The 18,205-nt window shown below is 34.5% G+C and overlaps 1 protein-coding gene across 4 annotated transcripts in view; it reads left to right on the top strand.

The window, feature by feature from the left end:
* pdm3 (POU-domain protein pdm3) overlaps positions 1 to 18,205 on the top strand; it is a 442,629-nt gene that overhangs the window by 145,268 nt on the left and 279,156 nt on the right. For all 4 annotated transcript variants that reach the window (XR_016548447.1, XR_016548448.1, XM_090394167.1 and 1 more), the window contains one exon: positions 8,944 to 9,037. Coding sequence is in view for 2 of the 4 variants with exons in the window: in XM_090394167.1 (XP_090250293.1) it covers positions 8,944 to 9,037 (94 nt within the window). In the remaining 2 variants the exon portion in view is untranslated. The remainder of the gene's footprint in view (positions 1 to 8,943; positions 9,038 to 18,205) is intronic.

Genomic DNA, 18,205 nt, shown 5'->3' with positions numbered 1-18,205 from the left:
CACTCTTTTAGCACACTTGCTGATATCCCATCTGTCCCTATTGCTGAATTTTTATTCAATTTCTGCAACCGCTCTGATACCACATCCTCATACACCTGAGTTTCTTCATCCAGTGAAGGTAGCAGTGATGTCAATGTTGCATACACCAGGTTGATAGCTTTTAACAAAATGGACACTCATTAGTTGAACAACCTCTTCTGCATAAGTTACCCCTCACACCATCTGCATTTAGAAGAGTTATTCTTTCATAATTAATCTTTCTTTTACTTGCAGCATATCGATAGAATTCTTGTGGGTTATCTCTGGCACGCACAACCAGTTTCTTTTCATACTCAGACTTTGCTTTCCGTATGACGGTTGTGACTAATCTAGCTCGCTGCTTGTAATTTTCATAATGGACATTATCCTTATGCACATGGTATTCCTTCCACATCATCATTTTCTTACAAATTTCTTGCTTAATAAGATTAGAGATCTATTTGGTTCCTACTCTATTTATTCTTTGAACACTCAGGACACATTCTGATATTGCATCATTTAAGTATAGTTTAAATGCTTCCCATGCACTGTCAATATTCTTCCCATCCGGCAACTGATCCCATTCCACTGAACTCCGTATACTCCTCATTTGGTCATAATTCCCTGCTTTGTTCAGGAAATCCTTTAGAAAAGGAACATTCAAAACTTAGTCACTTCCCAAGTGAATACCACATGATCACTGTCACCATCCTGAGACTGATTAGTTATACCCTCTGACAGTATAATCAAATCTAACACTCTTTGACCTCGAGTTCCTTGTACTCTCCTCGTCAATATTTCTATAATAAAGACCATTCCCATCATTAACATGGTTATATAAGATTGTCACTCTTACACTTGCATTCTGACCATTCCTCTCCCTTTAGAATTTAGTTTCCTCTTGCTCTCTGTGTTAGGTCTCATACCTGTTATTAGTTTTTCAAGACTTCTGATGCCAAACACATTCAGGTGTAGGCTGTCTGTCTTATACAAATCGTCTTCCCTCAAACTCACTCCACACACACACACACACACGCGTCCTCCCAAAAACTCGCATCCATTCCTTCTACACAGCCTACACATCGAATTGTTTGCCATCATAGCCCTTCTTCTTAATTCATTTTTATCATATCGAGGTAAAATACTGACGATTATCACTTTCTCTCTCTCTTCACTCTCTCATCTCTTCCAACAGCCCTTTCACACTGAATTTATCGCTAGTTTAGTCTTTAGTACCTACTAAAATTACGATCTCGTTTACTTTTCTTTTTACAAACAACGTCACTTGCCTAATTTCTGCTACTTCCTGACTTACCTGTATCCTTGCTTTGTTGTTTCTTATTTTGCTGCTTAATTTTCTTTTTCTCCCGATGTTCATTTAAATGCCTCTCACCTTTTTGTAATTCCTGCATTGTCTCTCGATGATCTGCTTTAAGTTTTCTATTTTGGAGGTTAATTCATTTTCAGTAACCTCTTCCATATCTCCTATAACCTCAAGAGGGCTAGCCTTCTTGTTCTTGCCTGTGGTGGTCTTCTTACTATTACTTTTCTTGTGTGTTTTTGGCACCATTTTAAACTTATACTTATTATTGAAATATCTTAATAAAAATATGTTATAAAACATACTAATTTCTGTATACTAATGTTATATAGTATGTGGCCTCCCTCGATGAGTCTCTGACTCCCTGGAAGACTCTCTTAATAATAATAATAATAAAAACACTAAGAACACTAAAATCTACAGTAATTTACTATAAAACATTAATTTTCTAAGGGAAAAACACAATAAAACAGGCAAAAATCACCAATTTTACATGAGCAATAAATTCACTGACCAACCTGAAACATTACACAATTTGGTGTAATCAGAAATCCACTGTCAATATAATGTTAATTTGGTGGGATTATGCTAGAAGAAAGTGATCAAGCTAGAGATCTTAGAATTTTAGTAGATATGAAGTTTTATATAGCAAAGATTGCAAATACAACTCAGAGGATAATTTGAGTACTGAAAAAACCGTAAAGTATAAGGATGAGGAAGCCATTTTGCCTCTTTACCAACCTTTGATATGACCTCACTTGAGCTATTGTGCATAGTTGTGATCTCCTGGTTTCAATGGTGCCATCAAAAAATATAGTGGAGAGAGTGCAAAGGAGAGTATTAAAGATAATATTGTGGTTGTTGCATCAAGATTGTGAAGACATGCTGAGAATTTGTGGAGTGCAGTCATTAACAAACAGAAGAAAGAGGGGAGTTATGATTGAGTGGTACCCTATACAACCCTCTTGCAAAACTTCCAAGAGGGTCGTATAGGGTACCACTAGATGGAATTCAATTTATGAAGGGTTTGGAGAGGAGGGCATCCATGTAAGTTAAAAATGAATGCAGTGAAGAAAGAAGTGAGAGCTACATTTTTCTCTCGCAGAACAGTGTGTGATTGGAATGGACTGCCTTTAGAGGTTGTGAGTGTAGATATATGTGAATGAATTCAAGAAAAGGTATGTCAGCTGGTGTGAGTGATATGCAACCTCCCTTGATGAATCCCTGACTCTCCAGAAGTCTCTCTTAATAATAATAATGAAAATAATATTTGTTCTTCTCAGCAGTTGTTTGTTTACATTTTGGTCATATTTGCATTGAAAAGTTTGAGAGCTCACGTGCTCAAATTTTATAAAACAGAAAAATATTGCAGTTGATTCCCTTAAACTTCAGATATGAAGTAAAAGGTTATTCTGTTGTGAGCTTTTTTACTCGAGTGAATTTTTATAAAATTAAATGCATTAGCCTTTTGTTTTAAAACATATTTCATAAACATGCTATAACATGTTTTGATTGTTGTTTGAATACAACTCAGTGGTTATAATGCATGTTTATGGCAGCCACAACTGCCATGAGGAAAGTTCAAAGAAAACGTTCTGAACAACATTTTATATATCATAGTATTAAATTAAAGAAGATTGTCACCTCTTGCCATTTGTTACACATTAAGCTTCATCAGAAGCTTGATGTATGAAATAGTTAGTAAATGATGTATTTCAGTGATGCTACTTGGTTTTATAAGGTTATATATTCTGAAAATACCACTGAAATTATTATTACATAACACCTCATGAATTCCCAGAACTCATTGTGCAAGGCTTCTACATTACACAGCACAACAGGATGAGTTATTATTATTAATAATCCCAGATCTCCATGGAGTCAAAAGACTCTTCTTGTGAGGTGCATGGTGTCACACACACACACACAAAGCTCATCAAATGGAGAGTGACTAGTGAGTGAAATGCATTGCATAACAGTAGTGAATGTGGACATGCTGTCAGGCAATGAATTTCACTCACTAGCCACTCTCCATGCATAGAACCTTACTTGTTATGCCCTTGCTCATACCCTACTTATACATTTTCCAGAGATGGCCACATGTTTTATTTTCACTCACTCATTCTGTGAAAAATTTCTCTCACATTAACCTGGTAACAACCCCTTACCAACTTAAAGGTCTCAATCATATCCCTTCTCCTATGCCTTCTGTTCAGGAGGCTTTGTAAATTGCATGCCTTCAGTCTGTCTTCATACACCACATACCAAAGACAGGTTACCACCTTAGTCAATCTTCTTTAGACCATTTCTAATATATCCTCATCATCATGAAAAGCAGGCAGCCAAATCTGTGCACAGTAATTCGTATGAAGCATGTTCAAGGTTTCATATGGATTATTATGAGGCCTCATGAGTCAATTTCATGAATCCTCATAAACATTTCTTTGTTTCATATTATCAGGAGAAATATGTGAATAAACTAAAAAAACAAGGAATGTATAATGAAGATATTTGAACAGAAATCACAATGACAGTACACATTTGCTATGATACTACTGGTAATTATGTGCATGTCATATTGAATTAAAGAAGACTAAAGCTGATGTAAAATCATTCCTTGTTTTTTGTTGTACCATCGAGGATGTTTCATCATTTCAGCTGATTCATTGAATGCTCTTGAGAAAAATCAGTAATCTGTGTGGAGTATATTTGTTTATTGCCATAATACTTGATGTTTAGTTTTGGTTGCATATGCTGCCAGTCCTGATTTGTGTTTTCTTTTGTTTTTGATGTTTTTGAAGTGTTCAGATTGACATACTTCTCCTGACCTACTTGTTTGTCCAATGTATTGTAAACCACAGCTGGAGCTGAATGTGTAGAAAAGATTTTGTGAGAGGTCGAAGAAGAGGTTTTGGAGGTTTCAGGAGATTAAAGATCTTGTTGATGGGGGTGGCGACTTTTCTGTTTTGTTGATGTAGTGTCCTTGCTATTTTATCTGTGACTGATTGCATATAGGGTAGAATCGCTGTTCCGCTAAAGTCTTGGTTTTCATGTTCATCTAACTGGTTTGGAGGTTGATGTAGAATGTTGTTCACTGTTGGTCTATTGTAACCATTCTTTGCAGAATGGAGCTGAGGAATCTAATTCTTGATTTCTTTTATCTATAGGAAATTCTGTAAGCTCTGTCATGTAGGGAATGAATAATGACTATTTTCTCTGCTGAGTAGTGATGGGATGTGGCATGTAAGTAGCATCCAATGTTTGTTGGCTTCCTATAAACTGAGAAACTGAATGTGTTCTATTTGGATACATCAACATGTGCAGTTCAACAGCAAATTTATTCTAAGGATGAATGTTATTAAGGTACATTAAGAATTCTCATAATTGGATAATTGAACCTTGCCAAATGATTAAAAATATTGTCAACATTTCTGAGAGCCAACCTTTAGGTTCCTTGGTACTGAAATTTTTTTTTCTTCAAGCCACTGCATGAACAGATATGCTAACAAGGTGAGCAAAAATATTTCATAAGGTGAGCTTCTATTTAAAGTATTTCTCTTGGAATTTGAAGACAAAAAAGTGCTGTTTATACAATGTTTAAAGATCTGGTGGAAAGAGGTCTTGTAGTAGTTGTATGTTTTATGTTCTTGGTACATTGTGAACAGATTAACAATGTCAAGGCTTGCAAGTAGATCAGTATGATCTATTGTCATGTCTTTAGTATGTTCTATAAAGTGTGTAATGCTTGTTATAAAGGAGATTTTTTTGGCAATATGGGCTTAGCAGGCTTGATAAATATTTGGATAACAATAAAGCTGGAGAATATCTTTCATCAACAATAGGATTCAGTGCAAAGTTATGCTTATACATCTTAGGAATTCCATAAGTTGCATGCCACATCTCATCACCACCTGGCACAGAAAATAATCATTATTCGTTCCTTACATGATAGAGCTTACAGAATTTTCACTTAATATAGATAAAAGAAACCAAGAGTTAGATTACCTCAACTCCATCCTACCAGGCAATAGATACAAACCCAAAAACTTTAGAGGAAAAGTGATTCTCTCTTATATATAATCATCCTATTCCCTCAGCCATATGGCTGGTAAGGGTAGCTATAAGCTACCATTCTATGGAGATGGTTATGAGCAAGGCGGTTTCCCATTGCCTTCCTTGTCGTAGTATATTTTATGACTGTAGCCATGTATATGTCTGCAGGATCGGTTTAATTGTTTTGAGGGATGAAAAACCCTGAGTTACTAGGAAAAAAACCTGTGCCTCTGTACGAGACCGGCTAACTCACCTCTAGTCAAAAGAGACCAGATAAAGGTTCCTCACATCACTGACGGAAACGAACCCAGGTCTTTACGACCAAAAGGCTTCTTCTATACCGACTGAGCTGCAGAGGCTCACTATATAATCAGTTACAGATAAAATAGCAGGAATACTTCATCAGCAAAATATAAAAGTTGCCTTCCACTCCATCAATAAGATCTCTAATTTCCTGAGACATCCAAAACCTCTCCTAACACCTCTATAAAAGCCTGTTGTCTACAAATTCAGTTGCAGTTGTGTTTACAATAAATGGGACAAACAGATGGGTTAGCGGAGCTGCACCAATCTGAGCACTTCAAAGACCAAGAATGAAAGAAAACGCAAATCAGGAATATCAGTACATACATCTGAAACTAAACATCAAGTATTATGGCAACAAACAAGCCTGCTCCACATATAGATCTGATTTTTCACAAGAGCATTCAGCAAATCAGCTGAAATGATAACACATCCTCAACAGTGCAACAAAGAAAACAAGTGATGATTTTACATCAGATCTGGTCTTCTTTAAATTCAACACAACACATAAGTGGTTACCAGTAGTATATAGCAGTATATATATATCATCATCAAATTCCTGATATGTATCCTCAAGGGTGTACAGGATATGATACTACATAAAAAAACTTACATCACCACCAACTTCCTATCTACAATTTTCCTCCAGAACAATATGTTACCTGTAAAGAATCCAACATTATTAGATCTTATATTTCTGTCCTCAAAGGCACTTTTTACCGTACCAATCCACCTATATCTTGGTCTTCCTCTGGGTGTTTTTCCTGCCAACCTGGTAGAGAACACTTGTTTTGCTAACCTTTCCTCTCTAATTCTGTTTAAGTGACCATACCACCTGAGATTAGCTCTGCTAACAATGCCAAGTTCTTTCCCAGTATCCTCGTTTTTTATATGATATTGCCATTTGTTTATGCTCCTAATTTTTCTCAGGACTCTCATATCTGTGGTTTCTAGTCTTGGGTCAATTGTTTTATTTCTAACCCAGCTTTCAGATAAGTTAAAACTGGCTTGAACACTGTCTTGTATACAGCTAATTTAGTGTTTGACTAATTTCTCTCTCTTATTCCATATAAGTTCATTCAGTTGACTTTCTATCATATCAGCTTTGTTGATTCTGTTGTCTATTTCCATATTCAATTTACCATCTTCATTAAAAATTGTGCCTATGTAGCTGAAATGGTCTTGTAGTAATTTTACTTTTCTATAGGGTCTCATTCACAATGCAGTTGATATTTTCACTGCTTCTCCCTATTTTCATTGTGTTTAGCTTGTTATTGCTGACCTTCATACCACATGTATTACAACAGTTATTCAATTTAGTCAGAGAATCTTACAGACTTCAACCAGATTTATTTAGAAGTATAACATAATTTGCATAAAGTAAACTCCAATTCAACATGCCTGTTGAGTGTTTTTTACCACTGTGCTGTCACTGATTGTTTCATTTAGCAATTTTTCAAAGGAAGAACAGAGGGGATAATGTACATCCTTGTCTGACACCAGATTTAACATTAAACCATCTTCCTGTATTTCCTTCAATTCTAACTGCTGAATTACAACTCAGATAAAGACTTAAGTATTGCTCGATATGATGCTCCATTGACACCATACAACTGTAGTGTTTTGTATAGCTTTTCTCTTGGCAGCTTGTCATATGCCGTTTCCGGAACTACAAAACTTAAATAAAGATCTTTGTTATATTCCCATGATTTCTCAACTATTTGTTGTAAAGTGAAAATCTGATATTGATGCAATTTATTTATTGCATTGCCTCAGTGGAGAGAGGACACATGAGAAATATTTTTTTCAACTTTCAACAGTATTACTCTTATGAACAAACTAGCCGTAATTTTATAGACTACTCTGTTAGTTTAATGAATGTTCTTTTGTTTCACATCATTAGGAGAAATACGTGAATAGACAAAAAAACATGAAACAACAATGGAAGCAAACATTTGCTATGACATGTTTGCTGGTTCATGGTCTGCTGTATGGGGTGCTTAAGGATCAAAGCTGTATAACTGAGAGGAAACCTCAACATAGCCTTTAAAGGAATGCAGAGAACCGACCAGGACTTCTGACATAATGTCCATGGTGCACCCTGTTAGGAATCTACCTGCATCCGGAAAAAATGAGGATGGGCTGGCAATTCAGATTTACTGACCAAATTATATTCTTATTGGCTTAAACCATAATATAACTTAAAGCTTAAACAACATGACATATTTTCATGCTGGCTGGAGTGTTTCCCAGTTAAACAAGGTCCCCGTTGTTTTCGTCAGGGAACCAGGGCAAACAACGAAAAGTCAGCTATGGAACAAATCCTGAAACACACCACCAACAGATTGATTTGGAGGAAAATTGTTGATAGGAAGTTATGATGTGTGTATTATGATGTAAGTTTTTCATTTAGTACCATCATAATATTCCTGACATGCTGCACCCCCTTGAGAGTATGTGGCATTTTTGGTGTTATTAAAAAGATTTGAAGAAAGATATGAAAATTTAATTCTACCCTTATAGATGATATACAGATTTGCAATAAACAGTGAAGAGGATCGCATGATAATTCCAGTTTTAGTTTTGTTTGATTTCATACAAAGAAAAGTGTATGATGATAGTGATACAGAAATTAGAATATTTTGAAATGAAAGTAACAAACAATATAGCAGATATCCATCACATATGTTTAATGTTTGTTGCATGCACTACTTTGGCTCGGAGCATTTGGATATATGCTTATAATTTCATGGTTTTGATATTTTTACTTAATGTTATCAGGCCACTTCTGGCTAGTGAGCTATAAATGACACATTTCCTGCACTTTATACTTTATTGCAGTATGAGACCAGTAAAGTATTTTATACAAAAAAATAACTTTACCTTCTAGAAAATTCACCTGTTTACTCATGACTAGTAAGGCTCTTCTCTAGCAAGTGTTTGGAGAAGCAAATTCAAAGTTTTGGTAGATATACCAAGTCCGGAATTTGAACATTACTTAAAAAATTTCTGCTCTGACATTTCTTTAATAGTTACATCATACTGAAGAAATCTTAAGTATCAGGTATCCAGTATGAATTTTTGCAAGTGACTGGAAACCTTTTTTTTTTTTTTTTACTAGAACAGAAAAAGTAGAATGAAATTTCTTATTATAGTTATTAAAAAAAAAAAAACATATTTATAGGAGAATTTTTTGAATTTTTCAAGTGCAGTTATATTTATTTCAAGATCTAAAACTTATTTTATAGCCCCAAGTAACTGCACCACATTTTATCCTTGCTTCTGGTGGACAGCCAGTTCAGGGTATTCAGGGAGCACAGCTTCTGATTCCTACCTCATCAGGTATACCTAATAATATCAATTAGCAAAATTTTTAATACATTTTACTTTTTTACAGAAAATAAAAATGACTATATATGTTTGTTTTGAATAGAGAAAAATTTATACAATAAATATAAATCTTTTGTATGTTATTGCAAACTTATGGTGCATTAATATTTCTAATCCATGATCCACTCATGTCGGTCATGGATTAGAAATACATCAAGAATTACTGGCAGTTTTTTTTTAAGCTTAGCTGTCATTTTTTGAGCTGCTGGCATGCTTCCACATTTTAAAGTTAGAGAAATATGAAAGTATTATGGAAGCTTAATTGATCAAAAGAACATAGACATCAGACAGAGTAAATAATTTTAAAGAAAGTAGCACAAATATTTCTTGCTGAAAATAACAGTACATCATCAGTATGAAACAAACAAGCCATTGAAAGACAGAATACAAGACATGCACAACTGGTTAACTGATGAAATGGCTACCACATTTCATTAACTGAGCAGCCCATCTTCCTTAGCTGATTTTAAAAGATGCCATTTGCATGAAGTTACTTGCATCCAACTGGATATGCTCCACGCTTCTATAAGTGGCATTCTCACTTACTTGCAGCATATAATATCTTGTGCCAGCAGACACATTGAACAATTACTGTAGTGATATGTAACAGGTTTCCTGTATATGAATAAATAAGTTTTCAATGCCATTCTGACTGTCATCACTGGGGTCACCCTCTATCAGTGAAATTTGAACTAAAATTTTTTTTTTCCCACCGAAAGAAATCCTCTGCCTTGCAATTCACTTTCATGCAAGCTGCGCTCTAATATGCCAGTTTTTCTGATTTTTATGAATTATTGAAATATTTACAAATTTATGGGACACCCTATAATCATAATTCACCAAGGGCAGGGACAGAGAGCTATCCATGGCTGTATAAATTTTTTCACAGCATAGATAGAGGCCTTCCATCATTTACCTGCTAAAACAGCTAACAAGATTTGGTTCAAATGTGCAAAAATTCTTTTTGATGCTAAACCTTCTCATTCTGATCTTTCTCTTTCTGAAATTAAAGCTCTGAAGTCATTGAAGGAAAACAAGAATTTTATTATTACTCTAGCAGAGACAAAGGAAAGGCTGTGGTTGTACAAGATAAATGAGAATATGATAGCAAAATGTCACTATTATTACTTTGAGACTATTCTACTTATAGATTTCTTTCTTCTGAACCTAGTGGTAGCCAGATGAATAATCTTAATTCTCTTATTGTTAATGTATATGATGAATATGAATATTTCTATTTGGGAGGAAAGCAAAAGAAAAAGTTTAAAACCTACCATGGATGTTCACCTAGGTTATATGGTTTACCCAAAGTCCATATGCCGATATTCCAATAAGACTTGTTGGTTGAATAGGATGTCTGATTTATAAGTTATCTAAATACCTATCTGATTTACTTCCTATCTTTACTAGATCTTCAACCTATATAAAAAACACTTTTGCTTTTTAAAACAAAATTTGCAATCTTCATCTAAACCCTTCCAATGTTATCGTCTTAGATATTCTATCTTTGTTTACTATAATAAATTTAGTTTAATCCTTTATCCAAGTGTAAGCAAACAAAGTTTGTGCCTGAAGTATCTTCAGGACTGAAGTAACTCGTAGTAAAGGTGGACCAAGCTCTCATCACTCCTTATCTCGGTATCTCCCATAATGCAAAGGACATCTCCTTGCAGATATATATATATATAATGCTATGCATTGAGGGAAGAGCCACTACCCAGACCGGTTTCGACCTTTATTGAGGTCTCGTCAGTGGGAGCCAGACCCAGAAGTGGTGATACTAAGGCAGAAGCAATGGAGAGGTCATATTTACTTATACGAGTTGCCAAAAGGTGTACCACCTTATTATTAAATTACTCTGGATTTAGAGAAAAATGTGGGAAGTTTATTTTCCATTTGGTTAGACTATAATAAATTTAGTTTAATCCTTTATCCAAGTGTAAGCAAAGTTTGCACCTGAAGTATCTTCAGGACTGAGGCAACTCGTAGTAAAGGTGGATCAAGATCTCATCACTCCTTGTCTCAGTATCTCCCATAATGCAAAGCACATCTCCTTGCAGACATGTATAATGCTATGCATTAAGGGAAGGGCCACTACCCAGACCGGTTTCAACCTTTATTGAGGGCTCGTCAGTGGGATCCAGACCCACTGGCTGGGCCACGACCCTGTGTGGCCCTTCCCTTAATGCATAGCATTATACATGTCCGCAAGGAGATGTGCTTTGCATTAAGGGAGATACTGAGACAAGGAGTGATGAGAGCTTGGTCCACCTTTACTATGAGTTGCCTCAGTCCTGAAGATACTTCAGGTGCAAACTTTGTTTGCTTACTCGGATAAAGAATTAAACTAAATTTATTATAGTCTAACCAAGTGGAAAATAAACTTCCAACATCTTTGTTTACTAATATTCCTTTATCAGACACCATTGAACTACTCCAACAAGAATTTCCATTGGATATTGTTAAACTATCTGATTTTGTTATACACCCTGGATATTTCACCTTTCAAAGCAAATTATATTAGCAGATTGAAGGAACAGCTATGGGCAGTTCTATTTCTCTAACCATTGCCAACCTTCTTCATGGAACACTTTGAACAACATCTCTTTGATAACATTTTGACTAGATCTACACATTGGTACAGATGATGTAAAATTGGTACAAACTATGAGGAGTAGAGCAGATGTTCTGGCCTTACAAGAAGACTTGAATAGATTGAGTGAATGGGCATGAGAGTGGAGATGCCAGTTCAGTGCTGCAAAATGTAAGGTTTTAAAATTTGGGAAACAAAGATGGGAAGCAGAATTTACTCTTGATGCAGATATATTGTTGAAGGTGGAGGAAATAAGATATCTTGGGGGTGATGGTAGATTAGGATCTAAACTTTAAGTGACACTTTGCCAAAATTGTGAGGAAAACAAAACAAATTCTGGTAATAACTCAGATGAACTGACTTGAGAAGTAAGGAGATTCTTGTTCCATTGCATAAGATTCTGATTAAGCCACACATGGATTACTGTGTACTGATTTGGTCACATGGTTTTCAATAGGACGAAGAGATGTTGAAAGGTCCAGAAGCAATTAATTAAGATAGTATATTATCTCTGGAATGTTCAATATGAAGAACGGTTGAGAAGATGCAATTTACAGAGTTGTAGATAGGAGGAAAAGGGGTGATATGTTAGAGACATACAAGTTGGTAAGCAGCTGTTATAGAATTGACATTGAAGAGGTTTTTTCATAAAATGGTGGGAGATCAGAGAAGAACATGAAGTCATTCCTGGAAGCTGTATAAGGAGGGTGTGAGTAAAGTTGTTAGAAGCAGGTTTTTTTGTATGGAGATTTGTGAATGATTGGAATGCATTGCCTGAGAGTGTAATGTCTGCATAGAATTTGAATGTGCTTAAGGCAAGGTATGATGAGCTGCATGTATGACAAAGGGACCTCCTAGATGAGTCTTTGACTCTTAGGATAATAATAATAAATAAAAAAATAAATAAGACTCACTGGTCAAAACAGAAAACATATGAGCAAGTCAAACATGAATTAAACTATAAAGAAAATATCATAGATATTATTCTTAAACAACAATTAAGATGGTTTAGGCACCTCTAGAAAATTTCTTCTTAGAGATTACCAAATGTTGCCTTGAACAGAATCACCGAAGGAAGACAACCAAAAAGAACTTCTTTACAGTCTTTGAAGGAAATGTCAGAAATATCAGCTTCAGTAAAAGATGACAGAAATGGCCATAGATGAGCCAGATGGTAAAGATTTTTTCTTCAATTAGGAACTCAGCTCGTCATCTGACGAATGAGAAATAAGAAGTATATGTATATATATTCAAGTAACTTAAATGGCCAAAAGTTGAGCCATAAGGAAATAGAAAAAACTATATATTATTTGAATGCATGACTAGTTTCATCTTCCTAGAAGACTTCATTAGGTGCATGGAAGTGAAAAAAGAGGAATACGATATATACAATACCAGGGGACAACAGCTATAAATTAAGTTACAAATGGACTGCTGACATTTGAAGGCATTTCTGGATTCCACAGTATTGTTTAGTATGTTCATGTGGATATGATCGCTTATACACCACAGTTGGATGGTTGAGGAATAATAATCAAAGAGGCTAAAACTGAAGTTAGTATTAAGGTGGACTGGACTGAGGACATTTCTATTGATTCAATAGAACTGTCCTCAGGTGATGTATCCCGCATGTTCCTCTATATATACACACACTGACCACTGAATTTGAAACCTTGATATATGTAAACTTCACTTAAGCAGCATATATGCAAAATACTAGATACCTTGTGTTAATGTGTTCTAGGCTACTGTTTAAGAATGCTGCTGGTTAGTAATCATCAATAGTGTTGATCAGAATAAGAAAAACAAAGGATCTTTCTGAGTTTGATAAAGGCCTTATTGTGGGTGCCCATCTGGCTGGAGCCACAATTTTGAAAACAGCAGAACTGACTGGTTTCTCAAAATTTGAGATATCCCAGGTATTTTATCAGTGGAAAATTAATCCACCATGCTTGTCTAAGAGGCATAACTGTGATCCTAAGAAAGCCTGTCAGGAATGAGATCACCATTGTCTGAGAAAACTTGTATAGACAAACAAAATTTCCTTTGTGCAGCAATTGACCGAAGCATTTAATGAAGGTTGTTCCCAACCCATATCTCACCGAACTATGTGCAGGGAATTGAAGAGGATCTGCTGTAAATTGGGCTAAAGGAAATACAACATGGTATTAAGTAAACGGTTCTAATTCAATGTCCGGTATGTAGTTCAATAGATATTTCTGTCTGACTAAAATATGGTATATTGCAGTTACACCAAAGACAGTAAACCCTTAAATATTTTAATGTGTCATGTTTTGGTTTTTCTGTACCAAGCAAAGAATGGAGTCTGGATAGAGGAGTGAAAGAAATGCAGATTTAGTGTAACTGCAATATACCATATTTTGATCTGATGAATGAAAAATCTATTGAACTGCATATAGAGGAACGTGTGAGAGACATTACCTATGACAGAACTAGAACCACTGCTCTATCCATTCATATTCTTAATTCTGATAACCCTAACTATGAAGATTCTACCACTCGCCCAATGAACTTGGATAAATCAGAACACATTTTTAGATGCTATGATGAGCTTGAAAGAAAATTTATTGATTCACTAGAAACTGTCCTCAATCTAGTTCACCTTGATCCTAACCCAAGTTATAGCTTCTCTGATTATTACTCCTCAGCCATTGAAGTGTGGTGTACAAGAGATCATGCCCACATGAACATGCTCAACAGTGCTGTGGGATCCAGAATGCCTTCAAATGTTAGCAGTCCATTTGTAACTTAATTTATAGCTGTTGTCCTCTATATAGTTTTTTTTTTTTTTCACTTCTGTGTTATATTCCTGATGAAGTCTACTAGGAAGATGAGCTAATCATGCATTCAAATAATAAATAGTTCTTTCTATTTTCTTAGCCCTCGGCTTTAGTCATTTAACTTTCTTCAATTATGTCAGGTAGGCCACATCAGTAAGGCAGTTTGCTGCTCTGATAATTGAATGGTCGGGTAATTGAAGTATAATTAGTGCTGCTGTACTAGAAGTTTGCTGGCATGCAAGGGTCAGTTAATTGATGAGTCATCGTTTTGAAGGTTGGATAAATGGTAGATTACTGTGTGTGTGTGTGGTATATGAATCTCAGGCTCAAAAGCTCTTGAACCATTATATATTATTAATACAATTGATGTGCTAAAAGTTAAGTAATTCTGGAACCATGTTTTAGAGACCAAACATGGAACTTTTTCAGGCCTCTTCATATGCCAGTAAGCAGGGTCTCACATAGAATAATGAAATTCATCTGCTTCTTAGAGATTCACGAATAGCCTGCCATGCTTACAGCAAGTCATGAGATTCAAACCCATAACTTGCTGCACATATGGCAAAAGTTCTGCCACCTCAGCCAAACAGACCAACAAATGTGGACGATTCTACCAACATACTAGATAAAATAGAGCGCCCATTCGGATTAATAGAAAATGGACAAATTAAGTACAAAAAATATATCACCTTCACACATGAGAAGTTTCAAGACCTATAACATAGCAGTGTTACTGCTGTGCGTGCGGGTAACATTGACTATATTAATATCATGAGACATAAATGCTAGTATAAAAAAAACAACCATTAAATATATGGAGAAATTTGTGAATAAAAATTAGAAAAAACTATTAGACATTGGCATTTTTGATGACTTAAACTAACAGATACCTTTTAAAAAAAAAAAAAAGAAAGATATAAACAAATACAATTGGAAAGCTAGTTTCACTGTGTTTGTTAATTATGTCATTACTAACCATAAACTAGCTCCACATAATGATAGAAATGTACATATTTATAAATAACATCAAAATTTCTCAGATCAATATTTGGTATTTTTCTAAAATAGATATATTAACCAAATGGGGGGGGGGGGAAGGAGGAAATAAACAAGAAATATACTAGAATATAAAGAATAGCTATTCTAAGAAGAAAGTATTAAAAAATATTATTATTATTATTATTATTATTATTACACTGTTGGATTCCTACTTCTTCTCAATCTATACTTTGAATCCAATATATAGTTATTATGATGTTCTTAACTAGTTGATAGGTTGTAAGTTGATTTTTAACTCAAATATAGAGAAAATTTATATTTAAAGACTGCGCCACTCTATATCTGAATTAGTTCAAAAATTGAAGATAAACCAACTCTCAACTACCCTTCCTTTATAAGTTGTTATTATATATACTGGCTGAGAATATTTAACTTACTTAACTTACCCGCTTTGGTTCGAATATTTTATGAATGGTGCAGTAAAAGAGATTCAGGCAAAATACAACCTTTGATTAACAAAAACAAACATTTAATTTTAGAATCACAAATTATACACTTAAGATCAAATCAGTAATTAAGATATCACAAACATTTTAGCTTCTCTGATAAGTTCAATCATACAGACTCAGACAAAGGTAAATTCATTGTCTCTAATACAGTCTTCTCACAGTTCCTTAAGTTCCAAATACAATAAAATCGCAGTAACACCACTTTACAAGCAAACAATTTTAAATTTACACTTCAGCTAATCTTCACAATAGTTACTGTTAACATAAGAAAATTCTAGGATGAAACTCACACACTTCTCTGTATAGGAATATTAGTGGTTGGAATAATCTTACTGATAATCTTCTATCTTCATCTACTTATACTTAAACACTTTTTATAACTGTAAACACTTAAGCAGTATACGGCACTCATTAAATAAATCTTCTAAGCAATAACTGAATTAATCACCAGTCACTATTCACATAAACAAACGTTCTTGCATGAAGTACTACTAATCACTCATGAATTAAGGCAATACACAATAATTCCTTATCTTGAGGTTTTATATGCACAGTTGTTCACTCTTCTGGCATTCAATTAATTCTTTAGACACTACAATTCTAAACACAGCTATCGGTAAACTTCAATTTTACAGCCTCTACTATTCTCTAGTTACTCGATGCTTTATTTCAAGATTCTGTGTGTCCTTGACAGGTCGGCCCTGAAATTAAATCTCACCTCAAGTATTGCTAGTCTGTTTAGTAGTCACTCAGCTGTCTTCCGTAACTATAATTGTTATTCTACAACTTATTAGCTAACCGCCTCTCGACTAGTAGACTTTATTTAGCTGCTTGAGTGACTTGCCAACTCGCTATTATCGTACTAATCTATCTAATCTCTTTCAATAATAATAATTTCCAGTGTTCTTCCTTTTTATATCCATACTTCCTGCCTAAATTGTTCTCGTGATCTCTTTTTACTAAAACTGTTTTCAATAAGCTTTCAACATTCTCCTCACGTGGTGTTCCAACTCGTGCTTGCTTGCTTACATACGTCTCCATGACAACCAAACAAAATATAATAAAATTGAGCTATTGCATAACGTTGAACTTCTACAAGTAGGAATAAATAGAGAATATTTACATTTCAATTAATGCGCAGTTAAATTATCAAATACAAGTTCTTATATTAATATAGCAATAAATAAAATAAACTTAATAATATTTAAATACAATATTTTCATTATTAATACATATATCTTTGATTAAATAATTAGATATTAGACAAAATTAAAGTAGTTATATGAATATTAAATTGTAAAATAAGTTGTTTACATTAAATAATATTTACAAGTCTGGCCTTTGTGATGGAAGATCATGTTGGATTCTGAACCAAATAATAATTACTCTAATCTCTATATATTCAGAATCCAACAAAGGCTTACTCTTCCTTTGAAAAATTTTTCTTTAAAGAAAAATTTTTCACATATGTGGAAGAATCAGATCTTATATTTTCTCCATGAGATCTTATATAGTTTCCACACCTACTATTCCAGTTTGTGCACTTACTTTCTTTTACTTTTTCTCTTGGATTCCTCTTGCTCCATACACTAGTAACTAAATGTATTTTATATTTATTATGTGGGAATGTCCTTTTAAGATACAAATCTTGTTTTCTGTTATATAGACTAGTCACCCTGATGCAATTTACCTCAACTGTTGTTTGTTCCTTATTGATAACTTCAGGTTCAGGTTTGGCTATCAGTTGTTGAGAATGTTCATCAGTGTTACATTTTGATTCTGGTAGATAAGGCATAACAGACTGTGTATTACTATCCTCCACAGTTGGTTCAGTTACAGACAGCTCCACTTTATTTGGGGCAAATCCTTTCTCAGGTACATGAAACCTTTCTTTCTGCCTCCTTGTTCTATTATGCATATAATTGCCATTTGTTCTGACACTTATTTTCCTGCCCATTAGGCATACTTCCCTTTTAAAAAAATCACAGGAGAACTGATATCTTTCTAAGAAATTTGTTCCCAATATGATATGGGAGCTTATGTCAGCGGTTGAGGGGATGGTAAGTAAGTCCTGCCAGACACTTAGTTTAAATTCTGGTAGGTAGATTCTTGCTCGAATCTTTTCATACGTTACGAAGTTTGGATCTGAAAGAGTAGTAATTTTTACAGGTTGTCTAAGTTTGGCAATATTATTCCTTAATTTATGTCTTATACCTTG

Source organism: Typopeltis vanoorti, chromosome 6 (genome assembly GCF_054136105.1).
Source record: "Typopeltis vanoorti isolate ZY-2024b chromosome 6, IOZ_Tvanoo_1.0, whole genome shotgun sequence".
Taxonomy (NCBI): Eukaryota; Metazoa; Arthropoda; class Arachnida; order Uropygi; family Thelyphonidae; genus Typopeltis; species Typopeltis vanoorti.
Note: the sequence above shows the minus strand (reverse complement) of the source record. Positions and strands in the feature narration are given on the sequence as shown.